The 18,042-nt window shown below is 39.2% G+C and overlaps 3 protein-coding genes across 3 annotated transcripts; 1 reads left to right on the top strand and 2 right to left on the bottom strand.

The window, feature by feature from the left end:
- The first annotated feature begins 214 nt into the window (after positions 1-214).
- Positions 215-1,938, top strand: rep15 (RAB15 effector protein). The gene is made up of 3 exons (XM_053319314.1): positions 215-260; positions 541-864; positions 1,016-1,938. The coding sequence occupies exons 2-3, from the start codon at positions 592-594 to the stop codon at positions 1,559-1,561; spliced, it is 819 nt and encodes a 272-aa protein (XP_053175289.1). The 5' UTR covers positions 215-260; positions 541-591; the 3' UTR covers positions 1,562-1,938.
- A 1,627-nt stretch (positions 1,939-3,565) lies between these two features.
- poglut3 (protein O-glucosyltransferase 3) lies at positions 3,566-9,158 on the bottom strand. Its single transcript, XM_053319310.1, has 6 exons — positions 8,852-9,158; positions 7,890-8,087; positions 7,170-7,453; positions 6,837-7,053; positions 4,536-4,732; positions 3,566-4,375 (listed from the first exon to the last, which is right to left on the bottom strand). The coding sequence occupies exons 1-6, from the start codon at positions 9,087-9,089 to the stop codon at positions 3,935-3,937; spliced, it is 1,575 nt and encodes a 524-aa protein (XP_053175285.1). The 5' UTR covers positions 9,090-9,158; the 3' UTR covers positions 3,566-3,934.
- Positions 9,159-9,862: 704 nt separating this feature from the next.
- On the bottom strand, positions 9,863-16,712 carry LOC128358910 (NADH-cytochrome b5 reductase 2). The gene is made up of 9 exons (XM_053319312.1): positions 16,576-16,712; positions 16,242-16,391; positions 15,277-15,349; positions 14,725-14,831; positions 13,490-13,619; positions 13,193-13,276; positions 12,694-12,779; positions 12,465-12,564; positions 9,863-10,327 (listed from the first exon to the last, which is right to left on the bottom strand). The coding sequence occupies exons 1-9, from the start codon at positions 16,582-16,584 to the stop codon at positions 10,155-10,157; spliced, it is 912 nt and encodes a 303-aa protein (XP_053175287.1). The 5' UTR covers positions 16,585-16,712; the 3' UTR covers positions 9,863-10,154.
- Positions 16,713-18,042: the final 1,330 nt, after the last annotated feature.

The raw sequence follows: 18,042 nt of genomic DNA, 5'->3' as shown, positions 1-18,042 counted from the left end.
CCAATTTACAAACTGCTACTCCCGGTTAACTGGTAAGATGAGTCTTTTGTTGACTTATCTAAAATTTGACTTAGTTATCAACACCACACCTTTGCTAACACTGTCAGAAGCAACTCCTCTCTAAAACTTCAAGTGTTGGATAGCTCCACATACGTATACCAACACACACACGAACACACTGTGTATCTTAGCAGGGCAGGGGAGAGGAGCAGAGGGCAGGTAGTGGAGTTGGAACTGCAGAAACTTCCAGACCCATCCTGGTGAGTACCTGTATTCATTTGTACAGCTAGTATTTCTAGTGAATTGGTGCAAAGAAAAGTGGTTGATTTTTTATGTGCAGCACTGACTTTTGTTAACTGTTAAATGAGAGAAAGGACAGGAGGAATGTTGCCATATGGTGTAACAAAACTGATACAAATGGTGATTCTTTGTACTTCAGCAACACAGCTATCAAACCACTAAACTCAGCTTTTACCAACCATATGTTCATTTGAGATTACATTTTATTTGAAATTATAACTCCTCAACTCTACTCTCCAGTGTATTAGGGAGACCACCCTCTGATCTCCCACCGTCTGTCATCAGTCCATCATGGGGCAGACCATCAGAAAACACTCTCCTAGGTCCTTCCAGAACGTCTCCTACTTCAAGCGTGACCACCCCAGCTGCCCCCCCTACTATCAAGACACATCACCTCGACCAAGCATCTTCTCCACGCTGAGGAGGCCCCCCGCCACCAAGCCGAATGACTTCATACCTCTCTTCAACGACTGCATCTCAGCCGCCTCGTCTAGAACCCAGGAGTACCTTCTCTTCCAGGACCCAGAGAACAAGTTCCACCCCAGACCCGAGGTTCTCACTGAGGTAACTACTTTGAGCTTTGATACACAGTCCCTGTGATATGACTTGAATGAGAAAGTGTGTCCAAACTTTTCACTTGGTACTGTACATACTTTGATTGTTGTCCCTCTGGAGGGATCAAATTGTATCATGTATGTTTGCCATCTTCACATAGGTCTTCCTGATGACCTACATCACCCAGAGCGTCAACCTTAACATGACGGACACCTTCAACTGCACAGCCATGACGCCCGAGCAACGCATCCTCCTGGGGGCTGACTGGGTGTGGGCCCTGCTAGAGAAGCCCACCAAGAACCCTCGGATCCAGATTGCCGTGCAGGTCCTGCATCTGCCCGAGAGTGAGGGCGCCAAGGAGGATAGCATCAACCCTGAGGCCTGCAGCGAGTCAGTCCAGATGGCTCAGATGGCGTCCAGCAATAGGAACATGTTTGAGAGGATGATAGATTTCTGCACCTCCATCGGCAAGGACTGCTACGCCCTGTTCTTGTTCTTGGGGAAGAAAAATGACACAGGGAATATCTACGGTGTCCTCAGCAACAACTTCGAGGCGGCCATCGGGAAGTGCAACAAGATTGACAGAGCTTTAATTGAGAACTTCTTCAAAGGCTCGAGGTATCTCCATACACCTACAGGAATGATGCAGGCCATAGTCACCAAGAAAGAAGGGGACGCTCTCACTCTCATGATTAAATTCAGCTGAACCAAAGGGACTAATATTTAACGGCAAATACAATGAGGAGGCAGTTGATTCATTTCTTGACAAACAGCCTCCGACCTGCCAGGATGCTGAATTTGATAAAGTAGGAATTATTTAAAAGAATATTCTGGCCATTTTTTCCCTGTTTTTTGCCATCATTAAGGCTGATTGCGTACAACTTTGTCACCACTTCAAAGCTTTCAGCTGTTTACTTAGAATCCTGTTTTTCAAAAGGTTATGAACAGATAAAAAAAACCCACACACAGACCTGCAGGGTTTTACACTGTTTGGGTTGGTCCATTTCAAAGATAAGAAGTTTTAGTGGGGTTTGGATTTGACTGTTAGACATTGTGTTCAACAGTGTGAATTTGACCATGTGTATTTTATCATTTCAGTATGTTCAAGTAAACACCCTTCAAATAGATATATTGACAAGATTCCCTTTAAAATCAGTTTATCCAAAATGTTCTTAACAAAACCTTCTCACAGTGGACATTTAGCCAAACACAGGTGTAACTAATAACTTAAATTATGTCTGCACTTTTTTTCAAGGCTGCTTGCTTGTATAACTTACTGCATGTAAATAGAACAGAGTCATTGTGAATGACATTAGTTACACCTGTGCTTTTCCAGGTACGATACACCAAATATGAAAAAGGTCTATTAAATGTGATTTAAAGTTCAGCAGCCTTTTACAGTTTTCTGGAGGACAGAACTGAACTGTACAAACTATTGTGCCTTAATCCAAGATGTAAACCTTAAAGGTAGTGTTCACCTGATGATGACAACAGGTCACTGTATCTATCTGCATATCTAGCATATCTGTTCTTCAGAGACCACACCAAAGAATGACTTGATACATTTCAGTGCAAACATTTGCATGTAAGTCTCACTGTGCCTAAACAACATGTAAATGTGATCTGAGTTGGTGCTTCGTTCTCAGTGATGACTGAGTAGCTTCAGCAACACTTCAGCATAGTTTATTCTACAGTTTGGAGGAGGGCAAACACTTGATCTACATATAAATACTTTTGACTGCTTTACTTTAAAAATTACAATGAATGTACTGTTTCTGTAAGGAAAGTGGGTGGCATGTTACGTTGGGGTACAGTAGCTAAGAAACAAACCACTTTATTTACACAGAGGCTAACAGACATCATTGGATGGAAATCTATGATATAGATTTATTTATTTTTTAAACTTGGAGAGGGTTACAAAACTTAAGTCTTTTAATATGCTGTCTTCTTAAATTAAGTTTAAATGTTCCCAAATACAGTGAGGGGGACCAAAAGTACACAAAGAAGAAAGAAGAAATATTAGTTTTTATCATTTATTAACAAAAGCATTAATTTATTCACCAGTGAAACACATCTAAATATTTGAATGTAAATTGCAACTACTGTCACAATATTTATGTAATTTGAATATTAACATAGTTGTTTTTATGTGGATTACTGTGGTGTTGTGTTTTAATTTTGATAAAAGATTTGAATTGACAAATATTGTTCCTGCGTGTAAAAATGAGGGGCGTACATTGTTCCTGACTTTGACTTCTTGATCCGATCTGAATACCAAACTACAGCTACATGTAAACTAAACATTTGTAAGAGGGCTGTAAAATGGCCTTATCATATGATACATGGACATGACCTCAGTATTGCCACACTTCACATTAGCAGCTAAGAGGCTATTCATGTCACATTGGCTAAGCAAGTAGATAGCTCCATTCCTCACTGTATGTCCTGAGTGGAGACTGCAGAAGAATTAAAGGTGAATAACTCTGTCCCGGCTCATAATGTAATGTATATTATCATTACATCAATGGTTTAAAATGGTCTTCAAATGACAATAATATCGAGACAACATATCATCCAACAAAAGTAGTTATTGTGACAAGCCTAGCATTAGCCTCGAATTTATGGACCCTGTAGCATCCACTGTATGTACAGTAGTGTTAAGACATGTTGCAATTAACTTGTTAGTGATTGAAAGAAAAACGTGAATAACTAAAATGAAGGTTCTCTTATGTTCAATAAGGACTTCCCAGTAAACTACCAAAAATAAGATTTATTTCACATGTATTTATTTTAAGATAAAAATGCATTAAAAAATATCCAAGGCACGTTTACAAAACAGTCATTGTATCTGCAGTTTCTTGCATGACTAACCAGAACTTTACAAAGGGTACAAAAAACACAAAATACTGTACCATTTTTTTATAATGTGAATTATAATTTCAGAGACATCCTGAAAGTTTCTCTACTGTCCAAGATGAAAGCAGTGTAACATGGTCATCAGTGAAATTCACATTTTCCTTCCATGTCAGGAATGTTTGAGAAAGAAATGACATTCATTAAAGACTAAAGACTGTGTCCATCATAGTTCATCCTTCACAACCGTTTCTTCTTTGTGGCTTTTACGCTCACACGTGCACACAGCGGTGTTGTCGTCCGGCTGAGGCACCGGCACCATGTCTTCATGTCGTGTTGGCTGTCCTATCTGCCGCTCTGAGTACATGTGCAGCACTTTGTAGTAGTAACAGTAGAGTCTGCTGGGCTGCAGCAGCTCTCTGGCTGCCGCCTGACCTGCTCTGGCAATCTCGTGTGCCTCGGCATCGTTCTCTTTGGCCCATTTGATTTTCTCCATCAGGTCTGACAGGTTTCTCTTCACGGGGATGTAATGAGTGCCAGCTTTGAGATGGCTGTAGAAATGTTCATAATAGGGAGAGTCCTGCTTCAGAACCAAACTGTTCCCGAGCATCAGGTAAGGAAACCGATACGCTGCCACCGTTCCATCCACATTCACTTGGTACTTGTACTGAAGAGAGAGGTAAAAATGTTTAAATGTAAAAGTGTCCTTATGTGCTTCTGAGTATGAACAGCATAGTCATCATGTGGGGCAAGAATTTGGCCAAAAGGATAGAAATGATATACAGTACATAAGAATAAAGATATTTATTTCTAAATGTTTTCCTCACCTTAAAGAAGTCAAAGAATCCAACAAGCGGTGTCTTGCCGATATGTTTCTCCCTGTCTCGGAAAAAGAACCATCCGGTGATTCCTGCGTCCAGCAGCTCTGGGTTTTTCTTGGACATAGAGACCAGCTGAAGACGCTCCTCTCGACTGTCCCGACCACGGAAAAATGCCCTATCTGTTTTGGTGGCCCAAGGAGGCTCTGGAAAAAAACGCTGCAAATGTTATCAAAGCTGGCAGGAACCAAGAAGCTATGCTGTCCAAAGAGCTCCAAAGTCATCGACTTTCATTAATAATTACACACACAATACATGACTGAATATTCCACCTGCACTGGTGCTTAAAACGTTGTCTACTAATTGTTGATGAGTTTTGTTCACATGCACTATAAAGATAAGATAAGCCTGAAGTGAGGGTGGCTACTTCTCCTCACTTGTTTACATTTGTCAACTGTCACTTTCTCTAACAGGAGTCTGATTAAAAAGCAAAACCACTTACACAAGGGACGACTGCAAATACAGCTGTGGGAGAACCTGAGAGATATCTACACATTAATAATAGAATATATATTTATTTAATCAGGATGGACTCTTGATTTAATCTCAAGAGTCTGGGGCTACCAATGGATTTGTCTCCCAAAACACTCCGGTGAGTGTAAGGATTAATGTCAATGGTAAATCTTCAGGCTCCACAGTAATAAAGGTTAGAAGCCTATTACAAATGTTTTGTAGCTTAAAATATAACAGGACCTATTTTAAAATAAACTTCAAATAGATATATATTTAGTTATATATATATAGTTTGAAAAATTACCAAAACCATAAATCAGTTATCGAAATAGTCCCCAGTTCATTTTCTCTTGATCGGCTTACCGATTAATCAACTAATTTTTGCAGAAGTGCTGCAACAATTAGAAAGATAGACTGATGTTCAGCATGGATCCAAGACACTTTAAAAGATATATTAATAGTACTCAAAATTAAACTAGTAAGTTTGAGCATGCATAAATGTGGTGAAGTACATCACTTTTTTTTCTAGACAACCAAAACAACCTCTAGCACCCCCTGGTGGACATATAAACACCTGGTCAATCTGGACCATCATTAGACTCCTATTCAAAAAGCATCAAATTCTCTGTAGAAATACAAAGTCAATCAATTTTTTCAATGAGTCATTTTGTTCTCAATCACTAAATTCAGGCCCTCTAATAAGTGTGCTGGTGATCATTTTGTAAATGATTGCTCCCTTAATAAGATGTGAAAACTTACAATAGCTTTGACGTCTGCTGTGTGGGCGTTGATTGACAATTGTGATTGACAGTTGGCTCACCTGCTGCTTTCTCCTGCTCCAGGACTCACACAGAGTCAGATTATTGTTGCAATATTTCACTATGTTTAATGTTATTTCATAATGATACCTGCCCTGTTAGCACAACTTAGCTAAAGTAGCAGCCCAAGTGTGCAGCTCTTGGTGTTCTCAGTAAGCTAGCATTAGCATTAATACGATAACGTCCTGAAAACAGTGACAGAGTCAGGCACTCACTGCGAATTCCAGCTGTCTTGGCAGCTAAAGAAAATAGACCTGTTACTGCTGTATGTTGTACAGAGAAATTTAAAACAAATCAAGAACGGTTGAAAGGCAGGTGGTGATTCAGTGTGTTGATCAGAAGTATTTCAGATACAAGTCGCTGTGATGTTTCAGTATTTACAGACCACACTGACGTTGAAGTGCAATGTGCAAAAGCACATGGACGAGCAGCTTTTATTGCACACTGGCAGAGACACACAGTATGAACACACATCTGAAGCCTAAAAGATTCACTAACTGTACTGTTTTTCCACTGGATGGATCAGAGGATGATGCTTTGTTTGTCTCTGGGACTGACACAGAGTCAGAGGACAGGGTGCTTAGTGAGACTTACAGCGACTTGGGTGCAATATTTGCCAACAGTGACAGACTCTGATGAAGAGTTTTTGGGACCCGAGTGAGCACACATATTTGATACATACTGTATCAAATATGTGAAGTTACTGTGTTTTTTTAAAAGGTTTAATTGAAACTCATAGCCTTACACCAGTGAGACTTATACACTGGTTTTTACAGTATATATATGTATACTTTGTCAGTTTTATTATCAGGAAATGGATGAAAGAGGAATACTAAGTACCTGTATTCAAGGCAGAGCAGTGACAAATGTATGAACTTTGTCCCCATAAACATAATTTACACAGTCAAAGAATCACGTTACTGCTACATCAAGCCTTTGCAGTGGCTCGGGAGTGTGTGTGTGTGCGCGCGTGTGTTACCTGTATTGCCTTGGATAGACAGCAGATCATTAGTGACACCTCTCATGGTCTCCAGAGTGGAGTGTGTGACCTCGTAGGTGGGGAGGACAATGTCTCGTGTCTCTGTGGAGCCGCACCAGGAAAAGATTGGAACAGGCCCGGGACTAGAATCTGCTCTCCTGGTCTCTAACGGCCAGTCACCAACATTGACGTAAAACTCCACATCGGGCACCCTCACCTTCAACAGCACATTAAAGATCAGTAATGAGTAAGTGACAGGAAGTGCATCTCTGGCCAAATAAGATCATATCAGTCTCTATCATAATGCTGCAAAAACACAAGTATATATCGTACCTTCCTGGTCAGAGACAGCAGTATTTCATCCGAGAACATCTTGAAGTCGGTGTATTTTCCTAGCGTGCGGCGGTACAGCTGGTTGTCAATGATGGCGTAGTGAATGATACCTCCTCTATTGGCGAATCTCGGAGGCACTTCCTGTCTGAGCTGCTGCAGGTCGACTGCCGGAAAAGATTTAAAGTCTGCCAGCATCTGAGGCTCCTCAGCGGGACACTGCATGACGCTCTGCCAGACGGAGGCGTCCGCTTCAGGACAGTCACAGTATTCATGATAGACTGGACCTGAGAATCAAAGATCAAAATCAGGGTTAGACAAGAGAGAAACCACTGAACTCAAAGGAAGGTGACAATTGCTCCATCTGGTCAAGAAGAAGGCTTCATCAGTGAGATCCATTTCATCTTTAGCAAATGTTGTACTTTCGTACAAGTGTGTTTCACAAGTTGAAGTTGAGCCTAACAACTTCCTCAGTTTCTCTAAGCATGACGCAACATGTTTGTGCTTTCGGCACATTTGCAACACAACTGCCACAAATGGCGGTAAAGTAACAGGATGGCCATTTAATTAACAGTGACAGGCTCAAAGAGACTTCCTCCTACAGTAAGTTCCTATTGTGCATATACGTGTGGTCACTTTGGTGATGCAGTGATCATGTGTTCTTCTCTTACAGCCCTTCAGTGAATGTGTGCCTGTGTTTATAATGCATGGCACAGCACAGACCTGGCACAGTGTAGGGTGACTTGGCAACAGCAGCATCTTGGTGGAGGACCTGGACTGTGAGGCCTCTGAGCGCAGTCCCGTACAGCCGGTACCTCACCAAGAAGGAGCCGTCTCCTCTGTCCAGAGGTGGAGGGACATGGACGCGGAGGTGTTCATTCTTGTCCTGGGAGCTTATCTTCACTTTAAATGTGTCTTTACCTAAAAGACACAAGTGGAGAGCATTGAGAGACAGACGTGTTGACCTGTTGGTTCATCTTGCAACAACAAAGCTGCTGCTTCATTACAGAAACACACACTATTTTCATATATTTGGTTGATTTGGTTTTGTATCAAAGCTAAAGGGCATCCAAGATGAATGATGAACACTAAATGAGTTTTGTCAGCTCAAAACAAGACTATTTAAACACTTCTCTTTTCCTGTGCTTATCATTGAGCTCTTTTAAAGCACTTTCAATTGTAATCTTTCATTTGCACTGTATGTCCTTTGAATGCTTTTTAAAGCAAATCATTGTTTTATGCTGTAAACTTTTATTTAATGCTCTATTCTAGTCCAGTTTTTTTTTCATTAGTGGAGTTTTTTGTTTTGAATTGTATTTTTAAATGTTTTCCCTTTTTTTTTTTCTTTTTTTTTTTACTATTATTGGGTTTTATTTTTATCTCTCAAATTGTATGTTTTTTGTTTCCAGTTCTTACTGTTAAATGTTTGTTTTAATGTAAAGCACATTGAGTTGCAGCTGGGTATGAAATGCAGTTTAAATAAAGCTGCCTTGCTTTGTCGACATTCATTGAAATAAACAATCATTGATAGCAAACCACGTCTATAGCTCCAACATGTTCCTTCCTAGCTTTAAACTGATGCAGTAGAACATTAGCTTGGCATTAGCTGCTCTACTAGCGTTTCACTGATGCTGCTTTGAACAGAACGACATTATGAGCTCACACCGTGTTTATAAAGGTTTTACCTGGAGATAGAGTCAGGTTTTCTCCTTTAGAGTTGACTGCCTGAATGATGAAGAAGCGGACGGGTAGAACTATATCTGGGTTCAGCCCTGGACCCCAGATGAGACATCTCTCCGGACTGATTCCTACACTCTCAGAAACAGGCAGGTTAACGCTCATAAAAACGACTAAAACTACAAACCTGCAGAGTAAACCACTCTGCAAAGGTTTGACTAAACCTACGCCTCGATTGCACACCATATTATCCCACAGAGTGATAGCTAAACCGGCTAAACTTATTAAATATTGACGGTAAAGTTTTACTCCTCCGCCGACATGTTGGTGAAGAAACACGCCCATTGCCCGCTGCTGCCTTCATGGAGCGTTGAAAATGTGGACTGCGGACCTTGAACGCACCACCAAAGTCTTAACTATTGTATATGTTGTAAAGTAGCCTATTGAAAAAAACAATTACGGTCTACTTATTCGCATGTTTTGGACCTTTCAACTGACTGTACCAAATCAATTAACAAACAAATCAATAATATACACACTAACTAATGCACACTGCTCTATGATTTAGATTTTTGTAATATTATTATTTATATCAATTATGTATGTCTAAATCTGGAGTCACTGTTGTTGTCTATTTCTGTTTGGTAGCTGCATAGAATATTCATGATATAATAGCTCACCATAAATTAACCAAGTGGTGTTACAGACTGTCACTGTCATTCAGCACAGATCTTCATGTGTATATATATATAGTTACAGTTTCGATGATGCACACAGTCTGCCTTGTAAAAGGGAAGTGGCAGGTTCTTATCTGCAATGTTTGTCAAAGTATCACAGCTGACATGATATGTGATATGTATGTTTCAGAACATTTGCAATACAAATAAAATGATTCAGCTGAAGAACTGCAGTGGATTTGTGTGTTTTTATGTCTTTATTTCACAAAAAAGTCGTTTCATTTAAAAAATGACAGTTGTCTTGTATAAAAGGTCATCACAATGAGGCAGTTTGACACTCTGTAGTACACCTGAGTCTCTAGAAAGCTTTATGTTACTGAGTCATTTTGATACATACACAATTTATGGTACAGGTTTGCACCATGTGTCATTGAGTCAGTGACATCAAAAATCACGTATGCTTAAATGACAAGAATAGAGCCTGAGTAGAGAAGAATCTGATCAGCATTTGGCATACATAATACCCCTGTGATTTTTGGATAGTGTTAGACCATCAACAGTGTTCACACAGTGATTTGTGTTTTGTGACTGGATGATTACAGAGAATAAACCAGCTTTGTGGTAAATTACAAAATTAGTATGCAAAGATGTTTTCTGTTTTGTGTCCAAGCTTGTCTAGATTTGGCAGACAGGCGTACTGGATCATCGGCGGAGGACCACACAGGACGATCAGAACATCGCTGGACGGAGCCGGGAGGTGGTCCTTAATCATGTCAGCGTTCACAAACCCTGAACTGTAGCGCCAGTCTAGAGAAGACAACAGAGAGAGAAAGACACAGAGAACTTGATTTTTATTGCTGCAAAACTAATTTACTATGGAATCTCTGAAAAGTTCCAACTTTTGATGCAGTTATGCATATTTATAGCCAAAATACTATCCTGCTTCTGTGTGAGCATAATGTGGCAGGATTTACCAAGCTGTCACATCTATGGTTTAGTCTCCAGAGAATACTAAATATTAAACACTTTTGCTTTCTATGATTTTTACTTCATCTCTCTTTCCCTTGTGCCTCAGCAGCAGCAGTGATCTCTTCTTCTCATAGATTAGAGATGGAACATAAAAAAAAGGAATAAAATCTGTGATAAAAAATGATCTGCCTAGTTTTTACTCTTCTTTAGGTGTCAATTAAGATCACTGCTCATCGTTTCAATTAAGTCATTAATAAGAAGAAACACACGAGGTTTGTTCATTTCCTTCCAACGCAAGCAAATGATGACACTACTAAGGAGGAGCAAGCAAATCTTTTCTAATGAATAATAATGAAGGGCCGATTTCTATTCTGTGTGGAACTAATGAAGACGCAACAAGACAGAATACGAGCAGCTTTCAAAGCCTTGACAACAGAGATTATGTAACAATATTATGCTAATTAATTTCTGTTCGCTTTAAGGATTATGCAAATGAAGACATGAGAGTTTTGCTAAGCTACTGTAACACCTTGTTGGAGCTATCTCCCTTCTCGGCCTGCAGGGATTTTCTTCAGCTGAGGAGTCTTTGTTCAGTTACCCGCTCTGAATATTCAACAGTGAAGCTAAAAGACCTGCCTGATTTATTTAGCCTATCCTTATACCCACATATATCTCCTGTATAGTTACATGATAAAGCTAGTCATATAAAGGGTTTGCATCAGGTCATACATGATAAGAAATAATGTGCAATGTTTAATTCAGTAACATTTTGAATTTTGAAATGACCATTCAAATGACAGTGCGAGTATAAAGTGTAAAAGTATAGTGTCAAACGTGTAATTTTATTTTTATATTTTTGTATTTTGAGTTGTTAGTGCTATGTAAATGCATTACATAAGTACCAGATGACACATTTTAGAGTTTTGGTCACATGCTAATTATTGCTAAATAAAGGTGCAGCACTTTTAAACACTGATATTAAGTATAATTGTCACTTTAATTAAACTCAATTGTCTACAGTCACGCTAGCAGCTCTGAGAAAGCAGCACTTCAAACAATCCTAATGTTAGCATGCTAACATGCTCAGAGTGCCAACATTTACAAAGATTACCACATTAGTGAAGCCTGTTAGCAGGCTAACATTTACTAAGTAGCACTAAAGATGAAGTAGGCTATAGCTGAGGATAAACGACATGTCTTTAGTTTTGTTTAGTCATGAAATTTGACTTGATGATGGTTCCAGAGGAAAAGTCATTGAATCACAAAAGTTACAACAATTCATGAATGTCTGTACCAAATTTAGTAGTAGACATTTCACTTGGAGCCATGCCAACTTCATAATGTTAATATGAAATATTTCAGTCTGGTGGTGACGCACTAACATTGCTATCTACAGAGTCATGGCTAAAAGTCTGTTTAAAAAGTCATTCAGTTTCTCACTGAGTTGCCTTAGTCAAAAAGATGAGGTAAGATTATTTTACCTCTATAGCCTACAGTGCAGTTTGAGAGCTTGAGAGAGTTTCTTGTACTAGTGCAACCACTCATTTTGAAAACTTTGACACTGATATTGTATCTGAATGTCTGAATCTATGACCAAAAGCATTGTTAAAGTTGCACTAATCAGTTTGGTTTAAAAATCGCACAAATTAGTGAAGTTGGTATCACAAACTACCACCTGTTGACACATCCAGCAGATACAAAACAGCATTAGCATTCATGTAAAGTCATTCTTTGCATTGTGCAACAAATGTTTTGTAGTGCATGTGTGCAAAATTAGGTTCATATTACACATAAATACTATGCTTCTTTGGTCAGAGGTAAGATTTCTCCACCGCCTGTAGCATCAGTCATTGTAAGAAACTCTAATTGTTTGTGATAGAAAAACAGCACCCTCTACCTGGTCTAAAACGCAACACAGTGAAATGAGGGCCCACCAGACCTTTTTTAGGTCCACATGTAAAGAAAACTGCCTTACCCTGTGGAGGTTTGTCCAGTGTGAACCAGACATTCACTTTGTCAGGATGATTCTTCTTGGCCTCCTCCAGCTCCTCCCTCAGTAGAATATCTTTCTCAGTCTGAGAGACATCATGTCACAGAGACGTTATTTCTCCAGGGGATTTTCATGTATCTACTGTAATACTATTCATCATTGGGATATGAGGAAAGACTTCTCAAAACAATATACAGTATTGCACTGAACTGACCTGATTGGCAAATATGAGAGAGCATTTGGTGGTGTCGTTGGGGTCTTCTGTGATCCTGCGAATTAACTGCAGCATGGGAGTTACACCTGTGATTGAAAAAGGCATCAAAGTTAGTCTCAGAGGATGTATAAGTGTATCTGAGGGGATGGCGAAGAGGAAAAATGTTGCCTTTTCTAATTTTCCACTAAAATGAAATTGTCAACAGTGGGACTACAAAGAAAATATCATCAAATGAACCTGTAAGTTAAACTCTATGACAGCTCTAAGTGTTCTAAAAAGTGAGAAACACTTGTAGAACTGTTCACTCCTTTACCTTTATGCAGTAACAATCCCTTTATCTACAACACAAATTCTATTTAGTTAACAGGCAATAAGTGCAATTACAGGAATTGCACTTATTGAGAGGAGAGGAGAATATTTCATTCTGCAGAGATTTTTAGCCTGCTGCACATCTATGATGTTCCTCTGAATCAATAATTCATAAGAAATGTAAATGAACCTGTTCCACCAGCGATCATGCCAACGTGCTTAAACTTCCGAACCTTCGGCTCTGACTTCTTATCGGGTCGGATGGAAAACTGACCTGAACAGAGGAGAGGAAGTCTCAATGTTAGTTTAGCCAAGCAGCGCAGACACAGTCTTAGATAGTACCACAGTGACATCTGCTGGGGATATAAACACTAATACATGTAGTGTATTCATCATTTCTAAATCTTTCTTTTCAAAGACACACACACACACACACACACACACACACACACACACACACACACACACACACACACACACATCATACCATTCCCCTTATAGACCAGCAGTCCGTTGGGTCCTCTGAAGTCAATGGTGTCTCCAACAGCCATGTTGTCCAGGTACTGAGACAGCTTCCCTCCATCTGGGAAGGATGGGTGAGTGTTCTTATAGTACACCTGGAGGAATGACAACACAATTTTAGTCTTTGATCTGTTACTGTCTGTCACTGGCTCTTTAGAGCATTCAGTTTTTTTCTTTTTTCTGTTAATTATTCTATTTAAAAGGTCACAATGTAGATAAGCTGTATCCAAAATATCAAAACTAAACCTACAACTAAAACATATTAATGGATTATTTTGGCCAGTTAGCCTCAATGTAACATGCTGTAAACTCAACACTGTTTTACCACCTTATAAAGTTGATTTGGGGAACATGATTTTGAACATGACCATCACGGAAATATCTGGTTGTTGAGCTGCTAAATGCTCTACTAAGTTCACCAGCTAGTCACTAACTTTGTTTGCTATTTGGTTTTTCATTGGCGTGTGGTGAGTGGTGGACTATAAAACCAAAACAACAAGCTAAGAGACACTAAAATGCTTCAACTTGTAGAGAACTGCAGAGTCGTGTGATAATTCTCTGTCACTTTGTCACTACAAGTAACCCCTTTATGTCAGATGATGTCATTGGATCCATTGCTAATATGAAGCTATTGATTAAATCAGCTTTAAGGCTTAAGTCTGACAAGCCTCCCTTTTTAAACATTACATATTTAAATGAATTTGATTTTTACTTTCTTAGATTTTTACCTTTTTTTAGGTCCTGCCAATGTACCAAAGGTACAACTTCTAATACGCTACTCTGTGTAAAGTGTTCGAAAACTGTGACTGATAGCTTTATCACTGCTATTAATTATTTAACTATTTGTAGTATGTCTCTGGTATAAGCCATTATACTGCTCCAGCATGGCTCCAGCAAGTGTTATGTGTCAGTTCAGCATTGTTACATTATGTCAGTTATGTTTCACTTCCAACTGATTCTTACTGGCATATGACACATAATGACTTCCTAACAACTTGACAACTATATTAATGGCTTGAATGGCTTGAACAACTACAGTCATCACAAAAGCCATGAGTTACAATCTACACTTAATAAAGGATGACTTACTAATAAAAAGTGCTACTGACATAAGATATCAAAAAAAGTCAATGAAGTAGATCCTTTCGGCCATTTTAGGGTGTTTTCTCTTATGTGTCATATATCAGTGAGTTTAATTACCTTCACCACAAGGTCGACATGTCCCTGATCTGCATCACTGGAGACTGGAGTGTAGGCTCTCACCACCAGACTGCCATTCACCTTAGCTGACAGGTACACGTGCTGACCTGGTGCAGAATACAAAGTAGGAACAGAAGCAGAGAGGAGTAAGGATAGGAATCTTCAAATCTATATTGGGGTTCTTCATGCTCCTCCACAGCTCTGTCTTCAGTGGCTAATACTACAGTATGTTTCACTAAAATTTGGGACACTATGAAGCTCTGATACACCAGCATATGCTTTTTTCTTGAAAGACTTTTTCTAATCTCATCTTTGCTCCCTGAATGTAACCTACTATCCTCTGATGTGTGGCACTTCAACTGGTGGATTCATGGATCGGAGTAGTCATAGATCAAGACGGACTAATCCTCAGCAAGTATAAGGCCGAAGTGCTAAAACTTCATAAGCAGTACACTGAGGACTGACTGAAAGCTTACATGAATATTGAACACAGTCTTACAGTGAAGCACTGATAGAAAGTCATCAGCAGAGAGGAGAAGAGTGTTTCCGTACCTACTGGCAGTCCAAGGATATGAGCTGCAGAGGGAAGGCCAAACCGAAATTTCTTTGTGTCATGGCTGATTTCCTGGAAGGGATACACACATAGTAAAACATGATAGCACATAACCTTGCTATCCTGGATCCCCTGGCTTAAAACACATTACACTTCACTGTCCTGTTGGTGGGTCAGTCATTTCAAACTCATGCAACTTCATCTTGGATTCTTTGGAGATCTTAGAGTTTTCTGTGAGCTGTATGATCCTGTCAGACTGTGTAGAGTAAGATTATATATTTCTAACCATAAAGTGCAGGAAACTGTGTGTTAATGGTATTTTATGCATATCTTCATTTGATTTTGATCAGTTTTGGTATTTAACAATATATACATTTAACATATACAACAAATATTCATATAAATGGGGCATTTATATTTTCCTAAATAATAGAATAACTAATATCTTATATTTGTCTGTTATAGTCTGTCATTAAAGCAAAAATTGTGGTTGACTTACTAAACATGACAATGTTCAACCTCAGGGTTTCATCAGTTCCATGTGATACTTTTTGTTGGCAAACCATGTGTTTTGCAGAAAACACAAACTAGACTATAAATGTAAGTTCAGATCATTGCAAGTGAATATGTGTTAAGGTTTATCCCAGCAATTTAATATTGCACTTCCATAGTGTTAGGAAACTCATGGTCAAAATCCAAGGAGTGTCATCAGGGTTATTTGTACAAGCTTATCACAGGTCTCTCAAGAGCTACAGACTGTTTTTATAGATGGAGTAGTAATGCTCATGATGAGTAAACTGAACTCCATGAGTTAAATTAGTGGAGTGCCCCTTAAATTTGCTGTATCATCAGGTTTAAATGTAAGTGTGTTCACAGGAATTAAGGTCTTAAAACTTCAGTGAACATACACCGGAAGTCTGATCCTTTGTTAAGAGTGTGTATGTGCGTGTATGTCTGCTCCTACCTGTTTTTCTATAAGCTGGAGAGGATATTTGACCGTTGGATCTTGCAGAGTGACAGGTAGCTTTTTCTTCTTCTCTCCTGCAGAGCCTCGCAGTAGGAAGTACAGGACCGTCACTGCCACCACAAACGCAGCCACCACCACAGGTAAGATCTGTAGGACAGAAATCACATAAGACGTGGACAAAACGCACAAAACTAAACGTTTAGTAGAGTTCATTTTGAGATTTTAACATACTTTATTAATTACACCCAGTACTGTGACAGTGTTGTGAACATAAGCAAAATAATGAGACATGTTGAAGAAGATTAATAAAATACAAGAAGTTAATTCTCACCATGTCCATAGTTGTAACATGTAACAAAAGTGTGTCAGAGCTTCTTTCACCTCACACAGCCTGAAAGACCAGTCCACACGGTTAGTAATAGCCTCATACTCTCTCTCTCTCTCTCTCTCTCTCTCTCTCTCTCTCTCTCACACACACACACATACACACACACACACACACACGTACATGGTCGGGGGCCTCCCAAAGGGGCGTGGTTTCCCACTGGGGGAAAGAGGACACTTTGTCCAAAGCGCCAATAGGAGCACAGATCCCATCATGACACTACATAGTACAGAGGTGGTGTACAGGCAGTGAGGAGCAGAGCCATGAAATCACACCACTGAGAGAGGGGAGGAGAGAGCGAGACAGATTACATAACACAATGTAGCTGCTGAGACTGGCTGGGAGAGAGATAATCGCTCATTTATTACCCAGAAGAAATGACACGTACTTGTAATACATTTGATTTGATTGTTAGTGGCTGTGCATAAAACATGCAATGCACTTCTTAAACAATTTATAATCTTAATACATGAGTTTAACTGGTACTGAAGTCTGCCCTCAAGTTAACTTTAAAAGCTCTGAACAATGTTTGAGTGTAAAGTCTAAAAGAGGTACGATAAAAATCTCTAGTTGATTACCTTTAATGACGTTATAACAGATACAGTAAAAAGTGCTCTACATAAATGATTCAAACAAACATGAAAAAACTAAAACTAAGACAGACATAATCTAAAATAATGAAGCCAAACCAATGATAACAGTATGTTTTAGAGGTGCTTTAAAAGAATATAACAGTTTTATTTAACAGCTCTAAAGTAGAGCCATGATTTCCAACCAGGGTTTATTATAGCAGCATTAGAGAGATGATAAGAAATTAAGGAACACAAAGGTCCATGTCTGGAATAACCTTTAGGCAAATTTGCTTTCACATTCCAACTATAGCTGTTTCTCTGCTACTTTACTAGTGTGAGAACAAGCCTGGTAGAAAGTATCAGGTTCTTGATTCTTCTCTCTTCTCATTATTATTCCTGTAATGTCGCAATGACTTTTTTGGAGGTAGTTAAAGGTGTAAATGAAAAAGGTAGCATATATACTTTATTTTGTCTTTTTCATAGGCACAAATTGTGTAAGGAGTTCAATTCACCTCCACCTGAATTTTCCACACTCTGAGATCTACCATGACATTCCTGCTGATGTTGCTCCACTGAGAACAACAATGGCTACATCCACTAATGTCTCTTTGGTTGATTATGTGTTTGGGAAAGTGCAACAAGGAAGTGTTTTGTCGTATCACTTGCCAACAAGGAGACTCCCCGTAAAACCCATCCACAAACATCTGCTCCTTTCTTCCCGACAGCTGCCAATTCAACATTACAGATTGGGACCATTTTCCAGTTTTTTTGTTTATACTGAACATCAACAGACTACATAACTGTGTCATGTCCAGTCTTTGTAACATTTACCTATAAATAA

The sequence above is a fragment of the Scomber japonicus genome, chromosome 5 (assembly GCF_027409825.1).
Source record: "Scomber japonicus isolate fScoJap1 chromosome 5, fScoJap1.pri, whole genome shotgun sequence".
Taxonomy (NCBI): domain Eukaryota; kingdom Metazoa; phylum Chordata; class Actinopteri; order Scombriformes; family Scombridae; genus Scomber; species Scomber japonicus.
This window is presented reverse-complemented; position numbering and strand designations above follow the sequence as displayed.

Bases quoted from the DNA above. Each gene is read 5' to 3' on its own strand.
- rep15 (XM_053319314.1), top strand. From the start codon at position 592: ATGGGGCAGACCATCAGAAAACACTCTCCTAGGTCCTTCCAGAACGTC. The intron at 865-1,015 runs GTAACTACTTTG...ATCTTCACATAG, and splicing joins GACCCGAGGTTCTCACTGAG to GTCTTCCTGATGACCTACAT.
- poglut3 (XM_053319310.1), bottom strand. From the start codon at position 9,089: ATGGTGTGCAATCGAGGCGTAGGTTTAGTCAAACCTTTGCAGAGTGGT. The intron at 8,088-8,851 runs GTAAAACCTTTA...TGTGTCTTTTAG, and splicing joins AAACCTGACTCTATCTCCAG to GTAAAGACACATTTAAAGTG. The intron at 4,733-6,836 runs GTAACACACGCG...GTTTTTTTCCAG, and splicing joins GTCTATCCAAGGCAATACAG to AGCCTCCTTGGGCCACCAAA.
- LOC128358910 (XM_053319312.1), bottom strand. The intron at 15,350-16,241 runs GTAGGAGCAGAC...TATCCCTTCCAG, and splicing joins TCCAGCTTATAGAAAAACAG to GAAATCAGCCATGACACAAA. The intron at 13,277-13,489 runs GTATGATGTGTG...TCCTCTGTTCAG, and splicing joins GCTGGTCTATAAGGGGAATG to GTCAGTTTTCCATCCGACCC.